Source organism: Coregonus clupeaformis, chromosome 37 (assembly GCF_020615455.1).
Source record: "Coregonus clupeaformis isolate EN_2021a chromosome 37, ASM2061545v1, whole genome shotgun sequence".
Taxonomy (NCBI): domain Eukaryota; kingdom Metazoa; phylum Chordata; class Actinopteri; order Salmoniformes; family Salmonidae; genus Coregonus; species Coregonus clupeaformis.
The window spans coordinates 29,260,657-29,274,799 of record NC_059228.1 but is presented as its reverse complement, the minus strand read 5'-3'; the positions used below and the strand labels follow the sequence as shown (position 1 = coordinate 29,274,799).

Genomic DNA, 14,143 nt, shown 5'->3' with positions numbered 1-14,143 from the left:
GCGGTGCACAATTGGCCCAGCGTCGTCCAGGGTAGGGTAGGGGAGGGAATGGCTGGCAGGGATGTAGCTCAGTTGATAGAGCATGGCGTTTGCAACGCCAGGGTTGTGGGTTCGATTCCCACGGGGGGGCCAGTATAATTTTTTTTTAATATGTATTCACTAACTGTAAGTCGCTCTGGAAAAGAGCGTCTGCTAAATGACTAAAATGTAATGTAAATGTAATGGCCTGAAGAGAGCCGACTTCAACCCCATCGAACACCAACTGCGAACCAGGCGTAATCGCCCAACATCAGTGCCTGACCTCACTAATGCTCGTGGCTGAATGGAAGCAAGACCCCGCAGTAACGTTCCAACATCTAGTGGAAAGCTTTCCAGAGAGTGGAGGCTGTTATAGCAACAAAAAGGAGGCCAACTTCATATTAATGCCCATGATTTTGGAATGAGATGTTTGCCGAGCAGGAGTCCACATACTTATGGCCATGAAGTGTACATTCATTTCTGGGCAGATCTAGACTATGGCTATGAAATAAAATTAATTCAACAACCTACAAATAGTATAGATTTTTAATTAACTGCCTAAACCTTTAAGAAAGTTGCATTTCTTTAAACTGAAATCAATTACAGAATGCATTTACATCTAGTCCATAAAAATACACTAAGTATCAACATACACAGTATGTTGTAAGGCTTTCACAAGGTGCTCTGCCTGTGAAAAATGTATAACACTTGGCATCAGAGTGTTTTCTGAACACTAGAGATTAAGTAAATATCCTTGTCCGTTTCAGGTGTGAAGGCCAGCACGTTGTCCTTCACTGGTGACATGGGTTCTCCTTTCTTACAGGGGTTTATCTTTGGATTTTCTCTGCAACACAGACAAACACATACTTAACGTAGTTCCCATGAAAAGTATGTCACAAGAAAGAGATGATTATCATATATTTGGTAACGCTGTGATCTATTCTGAAAAATATAAACGCAACAATTTAAAATAATTTATCATGCTGAAACATGACGTGATTGCGGCGGATTAATTGCACGACAATGGGCCTCAGGATCTTGTCACGGTATCTCTGTGCATTCAAATGGCCATCAATAAAATGCAATTGTGTTCGTTGTCCGTAGCTTATGCCTGCCCATACCCTAACCCCACCACAGGGCACTCTGTACACAACGTTGACATCAGCAAACCGCTCACTCACACGACGCCATACGTGGTCTGCGGTTGTGAGGCCGGTTGGACGGACTGCAACATTCTCCAAAACGATGTTGGAGGCGGCTTATGGTAGAGAAAATAACATTATCTGGCAACAGCTCTGGTAGACATTAATGCAGTCAGCATGCCAATTGCACACTCCCTCAAAACTTGAGACATTGTGTTGTTTTAGAGTGGCCTTTTATTGTTCCCAGCACAAGGTGCACCTGTGTAATGATCATGCTGTTTAATCAGCTTCTTTATATGCCACACCTGTCAAGTGGATGGATTATATTGGTAAAGGAGAAATACTCGGGATGTAAACAAATTTGTGCACAACATTTGAGAGAAATAAACTTTGTGCATATGGAACATTTCTGGGATCATTTATTTCAGCTCATGAAACATGGGACCAACATTTTACATGTTGCATTTATGTTTTTGTTCAGTGTAGCTTGTACCCCCATGTTTAGTGAATGAAAACGATTGAGAAACATTTCTGCTGAATAAAGAAATAAGGACACATTCCATTAATTAAATCATACTCTGTCATGCTCATCACGTGTCATATGTACGTGCCATTGCGACTGGTGCCTGTGGTTCACTAGAAAGTAATGCATTACTGCACACCCATTCTTAAAACATCCAAGTAGTAATGACAGAATGTCCCTTTGCAATTTGCCAGACCCCACCCAGATCTAATAAGACTGAATCACTCACTCTTTTACGTAAGCATTTAGTTACATACCACACATTGGCATCAACATAATACCTCGGTAGAATGCTGCCTCTGTTGGCTACATAGAGTACTGAATATGTTTTGTTTCAGATTCCACTTGTCTTCACTTGAGTGAATGACTGCTACACTGAACAAAAATATAAAAACGCAACATCCAAATTGTGGGTCCCATGTTTCATGAGCTGAAATAAAATATCAGAAATGTTCCATATGCACAAAAAGCTTATTTCTCTCAAATTGTGCACACATTTGTTTACATCCCTGTTAGTGAGCATTTCTCCTTTGCCAAGATAATCCATCCACCTGACAGGTGTGGCATGTCAAGAAGCTGATTAAACAGCATGATCATTACACAGATGCACCTTGTGCTTGGGAAAATAAAAGGCCACTAAAATGTGCAGTTTTGTCACACAACACAATGCCACAGATGTCTCAAGTTTTGAGGGGTGGTGCAATTGGCATGCTGACTGCAGGAATGTCCACTAAAGCTGTTGCCAGAGAATTAAACGTTCATTTCTCTACCATAAGCCGCCTCCGTCGTTTGAGAGAATTTGGCAGTATGTCCAACCGGCCTCACAACCGCAGACCACGTGTATAACATTGTGTGGGTGAGTGGTTTGCTGATGTCAACGTTGTGAACAGAGTGCCCCAATGGTGGCGGTGGGGTTATGGTATGGGCAGGCATAAGCTACCGACAACAAACACAATTGCATTTTATCGATGGCAATTTGAATGCACAGAAATACTGTGACGAGATCCTGAGGCCCATTGTGAGGCATTTGTGACCAACAGATGCATATCTGTATACCCAGTCATGTGAAATCCATAGATTAGGGCCTAATGAATTTATTTCAATTGACCGATTTCCTCATATGAACTGTAACTCTGTAAAATCCTTGAAATTGTTGCATGTTATGTTTATATTTTTGTTCAGTATAGAAATTTGAGACAAGTTTGTGACAGATCCTTTGAACACAAATTGGTTGTGTTCAAAGGGAAAAAATTCAAGTATGGGGACTACTGTTGAAGGTTGGTATTAGGCCTAATCTATAATCTTTTATAAAGCAAAGACAATTGAAAGGTGTATCCAGCTACTGGGCTGAGGACTAATGATATGCAGTCTATGATTTTAAGTATGCAGGTTATGATTACCCTCACTTACTTAAAACCAAAGTTTTTCCAGAGGCCACTGATGGTGGCCTGGAGGCCAGGGTTGTTCTCATTGTTGGTGGCGAGTTTCTTTCCAGGCCCTGCAGGCTTTTTACGGAGGCCACTGGCCTTGGCAGGGGCAGAGTGTCGGATCTTTGTCCCTTTCCCTTGGTCACCGGGTTTCATCCGCGGTAGACCTGCCACCTGGTGAGAGAGAAGGGAAGGAAAATTCACTGTGGGGATATAGCATGTTCATCACAAAAGTGTTCTAGATGCCAAATCTCTATTGAACCAACATGATACAAAATGGTCCCACATAAAGTAAGCTACCTTCGCTCTCATTGTGCTGGGTTTCTTTTCATCCGCTGTTGGAGAGGAACTGGGGCTTTTGCCAGAGTCTGAATCCTTACTTGAGTAAATTCTCTTAGAAAACAGAAGACAGGCAGTAAATTAATAAAGCCACCGCCACCACACATCCAAACCACAACATAAAAAGCCATGCATATGCACACTCAACTAGCTTGCAGTAATGCACATGCAAGTGTTATGACGCCTACGCATTACTAATTAACAGAGGAAACAGTGACGTACAGGCGTGGTGGCATCCTCCAGCCGAGTGGGTGGGGACACTTCCACTACACTGCAGGATGTGTGGTTATGCTGAGAGAAGTAGGCACTGTCCTGAGACGGTGGAGAGTTTGGTGGTGAATCCTTGTCCTCTTGGCCCAGGATGGGAGATGGGGCTCTAGGGGTCTTCCGAGTCCTCTGGCCTTCCTGGCTCCAGGAGAAGCTTTCCTTCTTGCGCTGGAACTGCTGCAGGGCCGAGAGGCCGGATGTGGGTGTCAGGGTCCTGGATCTCTCTGAGGAGCTGCCTGACCAGCGGAACACCCCTAGCCCTTGACTGGCAGGCAGAGAGGAGGGGGGTGGGCTATGAAGGTCAACAGAGTCATTCTCCTCTGTCTCAGCATATCCCACGACACAATATTCGTTACTGGGGTCCTCTGTGACCTCATCCTGAGACACCTCCCCTTTGACAAAAGACACCTGATTCAAGCTGACCACCTCACTGGAGCTTCTGCCACTACAGAAGAACCTATAGGGGAAAATATCCACCATTTAGTCAGACAGTATCACAAAACATGAAGAAATGTGGGCAAAACAATGGGATCAGGAAAACAATTGGAAGAACCAGTGGTTTTAGGTAGGTCAATTTCAGTGATGTAAAAGATAAGACGAGTTCGAAAGAAAGATTTCCTATAAAATAAAGTTGCTGTTGCAATGACTAAAAGTGTGTATTATAAGATCATACCTGCTTCGCATTCCCTGCCCGTCTCCAACTCCATCCTGGTTCCTCCTCTGTAGCAGGGTGGCGAAGCGGTTGCGGGGTCTGGGATGGGTAGCAGCAGCAGTGGCACTGGACCGGGGGCATGTGGAGATGTGTTGGCTCTCTGTGGGTTCAGGGTCCTCCTCCCCTCTGGACCTCTTCTGACCAGAGGGAGAGTACTGCTGCAGCACATCCTGCTCTGAAACACCAGAGTCTTTGGGAGATGAAGGAAATCAGAAGTCTATAATATAACAAATATTTATCAAAACCACTTGGAAAGAATGTTTGAGGTATACATTAATCAAATACATTGATAAACTTTTTATATAAATGACAAAGTGTAGGTTTTTCCTGTTCTATATGAACGTAACATTGGGTGGAGCTTCAAAATGTAATACAAGTAGAGGCTTTACTATAGAATGACTGATAAAACTTCACAAGATGAACTGGGATGTTATGGCAATAAAAATGTGTTTCCCCCTGAACAATCCCAAATCCTCACACCTATATTTAAACAGAGCTGGGTTAATCAAGTAATCTTCCTTCCTATAGTGATTGAAAAGAGCACCTCTCAAACATGGGAGCAACAATGAGATAGCAGACTAATCTCACCTTCTCTGGGCCTCTTAACCTGGGTGTTCCTTTGAGGAAGCCTCAGCCCCTGCACACTGATGACCCGCTCCTTTCCCCTGGTTGAAGGGGGCCTCTCTGGAGAGCCCACAGGCTGGGAGGCAGAGAGGGTGCCTGGTGTGTAACCTCTGCTCCAGATGCTAGGGTGTATGGAGGCCCGAGTCTCCTGGCTGGCATTCCAGTCACGACTGCGTGGTTTCACTGGCTAAGAAACACAAAGGGAGGAAGGATTTAGATACGTTACCGTAAATGACGTGCGCTTTAGCAAACTCCTCTATGGTTGTCATGCCATACATGTACAGCATACAGATCTGGGGTCAGGCTAGGTTAAGCACTCACATTTGCAAGTTAAATATTCATACAATTGTATTGATTGACTGTAAAAATAGCTAAGTACACAAGCAAAACAACAACCTAGCAGTACAACTTACTGTGATGATGAATGAGTAGTGTTTGTACAGAAATGACTATTATGTTAGTCATTCTACCTAGTACCTTTACCTTGACATTTGCAGCATCTGGGTTGAAGTAATCAATCCTCTCCATGGTGTTGATATCCAAGTTTCCCAGGGCCATCTGTAAACCTTTGCAATCTCCTAAATTACTGGATTAAGCATTAAGGACAACACATTTTACTGGTAGTAAATGGGAACAACCAGTGTCTTATTTTCTATTTAGCTACTAATCAACAGGTATAGAGCAGGAGTCAGGCCTGCCACTGAGTGAAAGGATACCAGCCAGCGTAGCTGAGGGTGGCAGGGTCCATGTGCTCTGGATAGGGGTTGAGAGGCACCACCTTCCTCTTGATGGGGTCAAACACCAGCTGGTAGAGGAAGGTGTTATTGGCCTTAACAAAGCCATCAATGTACTCGTCTGGCACAACCACGTTCATCTTCAGGTACTGGCCCATCTTCCTTATCACCTGAAAGTAAATCAACAAGTTAGAGGGGCCATTTTCATAATAGTTTAATTTATACCACTGTGCAAGTTCTACTACCAATTCTCATTCAAACTTACCTTAATGATGTCAGGGTTGTTTGCCATCCTCAGCAGTTTACAGGCTTTGCCCAAGCCAATCCCATAGAGCGAGGACAGATAGTCACAGCCAGAGAGAATACACATGTGGCGGAACTTCTCCTCGGTGAAGACATCACCCAGAGAGCGGCACCGCCCCAGGTGGTTCTGGTCAATCTCTAGACCGTTCCCCTGTTTGTCCATCTTTAGGATCACCTGAGCGAGATGACAAGCAGAACACTTTATGGTCATTACCATCATCAAATCAAATCAAATTTTATTGGTCACATGCGCCGAATACAACAGGTGCAGACATTACAGTGAAATGCTTACTTACAGCCCTTAACCAACAGTGCATTTATTTTAAACAAAAAAAGTAAGAATAAAACAACAAAAAAAGTGTTGAGAAAAAAAGAGCAGAAGTAAAATAAAGTGACAGTAGGGAGGCTATATATACAGGGGGGTACCGTTGCAGAGTCAATGTGCGGGGGCACCGGCTAGTTGAGGTAATATGTACATGTGGGTAGAGTTAAAGTGACTATGCATAAATACTTAACAGAGTAGCAGCAGCGTAAAAAGGATGGGGTGGGGGGGCAGTGCAAATAGTCCGGGTAGCCATGATTAGCTGTTCAGGAGTCTTATGGCTTGGGGGTAGAAGCTGTTGAGAAGTCTTTTGGACCTAGACTTGGCACTCCGGTACCGCTTGCCGTGCGGTAGCAGAGAGAACAGTCTATGACTAGGGTGGCTGGAGTCTGACAATTTTGAGGGTAACTGTCCAGTGAAAATCTCACTTTTAGAAGTTCATATTCTGTTAACTCATACCCAATATTGACTCACTCATCCTATACTCGTATTTTGCAAAATAATAATTGAGAGAAAAAAAACACTTAACTCCCATCTCAAACAGATAGTTTCAAAAATGCTTGCCATTTCCTCAGAGGATGAGATGGCCAATCAGAGATCTACTCGCGTGAACGTTATTAATGACCAGTATACACCCACACTATTACGTTGGTGTACGCCCACACCATTCTAACACAGGAAAGCTGCTTTTTAACGTACTTAATTACAATTTTTTTGGAAGGAAAACTATTTCAACCATATTTTAATTAATTATTGGTCATATTGCATAGAAATCTGGAGAAACCGGACAGTTACTTTAAAGCCAGATGATTGTGACAAATGCATTACAGAAATTCCACAGTGAGCACCATCTTAAAGTTCCTAATACTGTACTTTTTTGCAGCCAAACGCCAGTAAGTCTGAGTCCTCAGTGATGATAGCCTGTGCAATGCCAGCCTTGTTAAGGAAGGCCAGCTGGGCGTCAGCTTCATACGGGGCCACCACACAGTCCACACCTCTGGTCCTTGCTGCCTAGAGGATAGAACATTATTTCAGCTGAATAAAAAAATGTAAGACACCCATTTGCAATCATAAACATGAAGTAGTGCATAACAAAACAGATGACTTGAGTTTAACTGGTTAAGCCAGAGTAAACCACTGCACAAAACCAGCAAATAGACACGCTTCATTCAAGATATGCAGCATAGGTTTCAGTGAAAAATACTGATCAGTAGAAAACATTATTTCATCTGAACAGTTTTAGCAGGATTGGAAACACTTGCCTTGATGACATCATGGGCCATGGAAGGGGTGACGTTAACACAGCGGGTAAAGCAGTCTCTGGCTTCTGAAATCTTTCCCTCACGTAGGAGCTGCTTGCCTTTCTGCAGATTTGCCTGACGACGCCTGGAAGACAGACATGAGGTCTAACTTTTTTGGCAAAAATATTTACTCTGTTCTGTTAAAGAAATGACAGACAAGTACAGGGAGATATTTTATTTCATTAAAGGAGACAACACATTACAGCAAATACCATCTAGGCCTAACATTAATTCAATCACCATCTTAACTTTAAAGAATATTACAGGTCCGCACACACTTACTCTCTGCGAGCTTTGTCCACTTCCTGTTTTGAAGGCAGATTGCAGCCATCAAACACCAAGATGGGCTTCACACCAAAAGACAACAGCATGTCCACAAATTTCATGCAGTATGTCACATACCTATGTGAAAGAAAATGCATAGGGGTAGGTAGTTATATTAATAGGGTTAGGTAGTTATAGTTAATGCATACTGAGATATCTATAAAACAACTTACTGGTCAGTTGGCTCCCCTTTGGCAAGTTTTTCTGCACAAGAAAATGCCCCTTTATGAAGCCAGCAATATGTGTCTACTGCGACCGTCTGTCCCTTGAATTTCCTCACACTGATGGGCTCCGAGGCATCTTTGAGGAACTGCAACAGTCCCTGGATCCCCATTTTAATCTGATGATTCCACTAACATTCAGGACAGTTGCTTGCTATATTCAAGGACAGAGAGAACATTTGACAAAACATTATGATGAAACTAGAATGAAGAGAAAATACCTAGCTAACGTTACCCTGGTTAGGGTGCAAATTCATGTACCTTTACCAAGTGTTAACAACTCAACTATAACTGGGCCTAACAAACTGGTTTGTTAGCTAGCTAGTTAATCGTAATCTGCATATACCTGCTAATTTACCTGGACATAGCGGTAGATGATTATGAATTCTAGCTAGCTAATTGCTACTTCCATTGGTGTAGAAACCAACCGTAACTAATGCATTCGAACGTTCGTGGATCTTCAATAACCTACGCCACTCACCACTGATGACAAACACATGTAGCAAGTTGGCTAAAGTTAGCTAGCTAACTAGCCCGGCCACTAACGTTAGTTAGCTAGCCAACTACCTAAAATTATATACCTATAAATACATTAATGGTGCTGTAAAAAAACAAACACAACAGCAAGTTGTATCTAGCTAACGTTAGTTAGCAGTTCGAGAACTTGGCATGAAGTGTGCTAACTAACTTAGTTAATAGCATTAGTGAACGTTTCTAGCAAACTCTGGCTAGCGCATAGCTAAATTCGCTGTAAACCCATTTTAATACATTATTTTGAAATAAACACATGCATCCAACAATATTAGACCCCATTAGCAAGCTACCGAGATATTTACCCGCGAATTGAATAGCCTGACAATGACAAATACTAAGCATTTAACGATGACGGGGCACCTTGTAATATAACAGGAGTTCGCTTTTAGCGGCAAAAGTAGGAGTTCACAATGAGCTGATACTATTGGTCAGTCTATTCTGATCAGCCAACCATATGTGGGGGGATGGTCTTTGGTCGACAAAAGAAGAAGGGCGTGGTTATCTTTTTTGAGGTGTCATATTGCATATTGATGGCGGGAGTCCAGCTACACCTTTTTTTTTTTTTCCCACTAGATGGCGAGCTTGTCTTCTGCCGTGTTAGGATTTTTTGACGTGTCGTCTTTCCCAGCCTCCCTTACACTTCCTGCTTCGGTAGCTGCCTGTGTGTTTGAGCAAACGATACATCAACAACAAGATGGAATAGTTGTGAAAATTTAGTGAAACCCCGTCAATGACAACGTTGTATTTACTTGTGGCAAGCTATTCAATTAAACACTTTATTTAAATGTCAGTTCTTAGGACTTGAAGGTTGTTGGCACAACATCAACAATGCATCTCTCTCCCACCAACGGAGATTTTACCTTCGTCTCATCAACTGAAGCCGAGGGTAATGTTAGCAGGCCGTGAATACTGTCATCTGTGTTTGTTATTTTTTGTTAGCTACCGTATTTGTCAACACGTCATTCTGCTAGCTTGACATTTAATTAATTAGGTAGTTAACTTGAGTACAGTGTTGTCGTTTTTGACAAGTTACCGTGGTTCGGAGAGATTTGACAACTTTCTGCTGCTACTACTGTACGACTAGGCTAACGTTAGCAAGCTAACTAGCTAGCTATATCACTGAAGGAAATCCAACTATAACTACATATTATTATTCTACTGAAGATAAGTTTAATACATACTTCTACAATCTATTTGGACTAGTTTAATGTATTTCCCATCGAGGAAATACAGTTTAAAGGTCCAATGCAGCCGTTTTTATCTCAATATCAAACCATTTCTGGGTAACAAGTACCTTACTGTGATTGTTTTCAGTTAAAATGGTCAAAAAGAGAGAAATTACTTCCTAGCAAAGACCAATTGCTAGGGCGCTCTGCGAGTGGTCGGAATAGGGAGGGGAAACCAAGGGGCTAGGGTTCTGGTATAGAAGCACGGGTTTGACTGCTCCTACAGTTTTGCTTCGGTACTGCAGTTTAAAGCTGCAATATGTAACTTTTTAGGCGACCGACCAAGTTCACATAGAAATGTACATTATAGATCTGTCAAGTCTAAGAAGCGGTATATCTGTTCTATGTGCGCTATTTCTATGCTTCCCATTCTTCAGTTTCGTTTTTGCATCTTTTACTTTAGGTTTTTTACACCAGCTGAAAATACAATATCTTTGGTTATTTAAAATATATTTCACAGCAGTTTAGATCGTACAATGATTCTCTACTTGCTTGTTTTGTCACATTAACTGAAATTAGGCGAACTATTTGAATTTTAGCAACCACAAAATGGCGGAGTGATTTTTGCATATTGCACCTTTAACTGATGCCGGCCCAGAAATACAATTTCCATAGATGGCCACATAGAGAAGTCAGATATACAATTCATAATAAGATACTTTAGTCATAACCTTTGTGCACAAAACATCCATTGAATTATTCAAATATATTAAATTTTTTATCACTCACAGCATCAGAAGATTTTAACATTTTATGTATATTCATCCAATTTCTGCCATCTTTTTGGATAATGTGATGATGTCGTCGATGCTCGCACTGCTTCTGTGTGAACTGAGTGCAAGCACGCATGTGATGTATAAAACGGATGCAACCCAGATATAGACGGCCCATGAATCGGCGTATACGAACACGAGTAGATTAACTTCAAAACAACGGGCGGACATCATGGACACAGTCTCCAGTTCTTATATTACCTCAGTGGGGAAAACTGAAAAAGGTGGCAGAGCTAGAGAGGTGTTTGTCAGACCATGAGACATCCCGAAAATCAGTGTTCTTACCAAATTGTCTGTAGCGTCCGAACGGTTTACCTACAAACTATTATGACCCCTATATGGAAAGATGAGACTCATGAACACAATGTTCTCCGTTTTGCTCTACGACCTCCACAAGACTCTTCTGAAGTCGGTACAGCCGATCTGCCAACTTCTGTCTGTCTGTAGCATGTAACCAATAATCGTTTACATTAAATTCCCTACAGATCTAAGCGGTACTATTGATGCCCCAGATGTTAAATTGAGCATGGGCAGTGACAATGCAAAAGACCCATATGCAACCACGTTCCTGAGGAAACGAGGCTATGGTTGGCTCCTGGAAGTAGAAGAGGATGACCCCGAAGACAACAAACCTCTTCTGTGAGTACTTTCTTCAAGAAACCCATTCTTTATCCATGCACATTGATATTAAAATGACACTTGATTTGTCCATCAATACAATTGAAATGTGCTGATATCTCACGATGCTCCTGTAAAATCTCATGTGATTAGGGAGGAGCTGGACATCGACCTGAAAGACATCTACTACAAGATCCGCTGTGTGCTGATGCCAATGCCCTCCTTGGGCTTCAACCGGCAGGTTGTGAGGGACAACCCTGACTTCTGGGGCCCGCTGGCTGTAGTGCTCCTGTTCTCCATGATCTCCATCTACGGACAGTTCAGGGTGAGGCGGCAGTACAAGCTGTGAATTTGTTGGTCTCAGATCATACCTTACATCTGGCCCTTGGCTGTTGGTTAAACTAAGTCAGATTACTCAGAAAAAGTCAATGGTGAACATTGATTGTAAGGTTGAGATTTGAAACAACATTAGATGCATATGCTGCTCACACAAACAGTGCTTGATTCACTAGTTATCTTCATTAACTGAATTGAATTAAATGGGAGGCAGCCTACATTGATATATCTAATGATATAAGAATGTTCAGAAAAGGACTTACCCCACCAAAATATTTTTGTCTTCTAGAGACTGGTACCATGTCACAATTATTTTCTTCTGTGTTTTAATTATTTGTTGCCTTATTATTTTTTCCTAAGGTCGTGTCTTGGATAATTACCATTTGGATATTCGGATCTTTAACAATCTTTTTGCTGGCTCGTGTTCTTGGTGGTGAGGTAAGAAATACCAAAGTTTACATTTAGCTGAAATAAATCATATTTCGAGTCTTGATGAGTAATACATTCTCTTACTTGATACTGTACATGCATCTTTGGATGTGCATTTGCTTCCTATTACAACGAATGATGTGGCATGCTGTGAAACACTGACTTGCATTGTTCTGTATCGGATAGGTGTCTTATGGACAAGTTCTTGGAGTGATTGGATACTCTCTACTCCCGCTCATCGTTATAGCCCCATTGCTTTTGGTCATTGGGGGTTTTGATGTTGTTTCTACACTAATAAAGGTGAGCATAGGAGCAAAGATAATCCACCTTTATTCTATCTGATTTTTCTCACAAATGAATCTCTGTAATTCAGCATTGCACGTTTGATTTAACATACACTAACATATTCAAAGCTTTTTTTACATTTCTGTATTTTATTAGATTTTTTAGAAAGTACAAATGGACTCTTAAATCAGATATGTTCATTAGTTGTTAGTAATTGTCTTTCATTTTTCAGCTTTCTGGAGTATTTTGGGCTGCTTACAGTGCTGCTTCACTGCTTGTTGGGGATGAATTCAAAACCAAGAAGCCTCTGCTCATATACCCCATTTTTCTTTTGTACATCTACTTCCTGTCACTATATACTGGTGTCTGATTGGACAAATGGCTACTCCGTGGTTGGCGAATGACACAAAGCACCGTGAAAAGACACACAAATATTCATTCCACAATGAAAATAAGGAGTATGGATTTTTGAAAGGTCATTTTCTCCCTCTTTAACCCTGTTTACAATCTTAGACTGTGGGGATATAAGGGTGTATGTTACATCAGTGTATTTAAATGTACCCCTTACCTCTGTGCTCAGTAAAAAGTGGTTGCTTATTGTCTAAGCTCTACATTCAGATTTAATTGTAATAAGAGCACAGGTTCGCATTGGCATCATATAAGAGGAGTGTAATTATTTAATCAAGGCGTCAAATCTGGTTTTGGTAATCATGGGAGGGTCACATACTGTCATTGATTTTTGTTAATGCTTTTATTCCATAGAGGAAGGTGGTGCCAAATACAGTGCAAGGGGTTAAGAAAGAAGTCTGCCCCTAACGTCAGCCCGTAAGGTTCCCATTATTGTGTAAGGGAGTGGGATTAGCATACTGTTATGCATTATTATGCATAGTTACGCATTATTTAGTTGTCATTTCTGCCTGGGTAGACAAGTAGATGGGCAGTTTGAGTGAAATAAAACAAAGTACTGAAGTTTGGTGCCTTTCATTAGTTGTTTTATACAGTTGTTTAAAAATATTTTATTGAAAGGATGTATATTTTCAGACAACTTGCTTGTATCTATTGTACGTATTCAGAACATGTTATACAATTGTAGAAAATTACTAGACCTGGAACAATAGAGAGATAGTTATAAAACACTAATTATTTCACACTAGGGGGGCTTAAAAGATATCAACATAATTTTCTGTATAACTGTTGTTGTACTGTCCTAGATATTTTAAACAACATTCTCTCTCATACAGTATGTAAAGTGTTATATCATTAATCTTCATGCAAAAACATAATTTCACACCCAAGCTTTATGTAGGAAATGTAGAATTTACCATAGCAATTAAAGTCTATTGGCAGGGGGGTTAAATGAGTAATATGGTATTTACAGTGAATATATTATGAATTATTAGCTGTAAAAACGCATTAAACCCATTTGAGATAGTAATGTGTTTACACAGTGTATATAATTAGCTTTTAGAACAATTGAAATTTGCCAATTTGACCTCAATCTTTGTCACAAAGTACATCTGGAATTGGGTATCTGATAAGTCAATTAAAGTATGCATCTGGTTTCTAGGGGTAGAGGATGAACGGAAATGTGAATTGGTTTTACAGTAATGCAGTCTAAACCAATTTCGGTGTTATTGGGGTGGCTGACTTCAAGGGCTTTATAAATGATAAAAGGTGTCTTGGTG

At 41.1% G+C, this 14,143-nt stretch overlaps 2 protein-coding genes across 3 annotated transcripts; one reads left to right on the top strand and one right to left on the bottom strand.

Annotated features, from left to right (window-relative positions):
- Positions 1-384: 384 nt before the first annotated feature.
- On the bottom strand, positions 385-9,199 carry exo1 (exonuclease 1). Of its 2 annotated transcripts, none has more exons than XM_041866218.1 (14): positions 9,094-9,199; positions 8,210-8,411; positions 7,995-8,114; positions 7,674-7,797; positions 7,285-7,422; positions 6,052-6,264; positions 5,769-5,956; positions 5,536-5,638; positions 5,017-5,239; positions 4,390-4,618; positions 3,672-4,173; positions 3,411-3,503; positions 3,094-3,284; positions 385-862 (listed from the first exon to the last, which is right to left on the bottom strand). In XM_041866218.1, the coding sequence occupies exons 2-14, from the start codon at positions 8,368-8,370 to the stop codon at positions 733-735; spliced, it is 2,415 nt and encodes an 804-aa protein (XP_041722152.1). In that variant the 5' UTR covers positions 8,371-8,411; positions 9,094-9,199; the 3' UTR covers positions 385-732. The 2 variants fall into 2 exon arrangements, with proteins under 2 accessions (XP_041722152.1, XP_041722153.1); XM_041866219.1 differs by having other exon boundaries at positions 4,390-4,603.
- Positions 9,200-9,408: 209 nt separating this feature from the next.
- LOC121553213 (protein YIPF4-like) lies at positions 9,409-13,427 on the top strand. Its single transcript, XM_041866220.2, has 6 exons — positions 9,409-9,677; positions 11,276-11,429; positions 11,562-11,733; positions 12,105-12,182; positions 12,360-12,473; positions 12,691-13,427. The coding sequence occupies exons 1-6, from the start codon at positions 9,620-9,622 to the stop codon at positions 12,826-12,828; spliced, it is 714 nt and encodes a 237-aa protein (XP_041722154.1). The 5' UTR covers positions 9,409-9,619; the 3' UTR covers positions 12,829-13,427.
- Positions 13,428-14,143: the final 716 nt, after the last annotated feature.

What these genes read in the sequence shown, in the direction of transcription:
- exo1 (XM_041866218.1), bottom strand. Translation starts at nt 8,370, where the DNA reads ATGGGGATCCAGGGACTGTTGCAGTTCCTCAAAGATGCCTCGGAGCCC. An exon ending in AAAGGGGAGCCAACTGACCA is followed by an intron (nt 8,115 to 8,209) that starts GTAAGTTGTTTT and finishes TCTTTCACATAG; the next exon opens with GTATGTGACATACTGCATGA. An exon ending in CCAGCACAATGAGAGCGAAG is followed by an intron (nt 3,285 to 3,410) that starts GTAGCTTACTTT and finishes CTCTCTCACCAG; the next exon opens with GTGGCAGGTCTACCGCGGAT.
- LOC121553213 (XM_041866220.2), top strand. Translation starts at nt 9,620, where the DNA reads ATGCATCTCTCTCCCACCAACGGAGATTTTACCTTCGTCTCATCAACT. An exon ending in CCATCTACGGACAGTTCAGG is followed by an intron (nt 11,734 to 12,104) that starts GTGAGGCGGCAG and finishes TTTTTTCCTAAG; the next exon opens with GTCGTGTCTTGGATAATTAC. An exon ending in CTCGTGTTCTTGGTGGTGAG is followed by an intron (nt 12,183 to 12,359) that starts GTAAGAAATACC and finishes TGTATCGGATAG; the next exon opens with GTGTCTTATGGACAAGTTCT.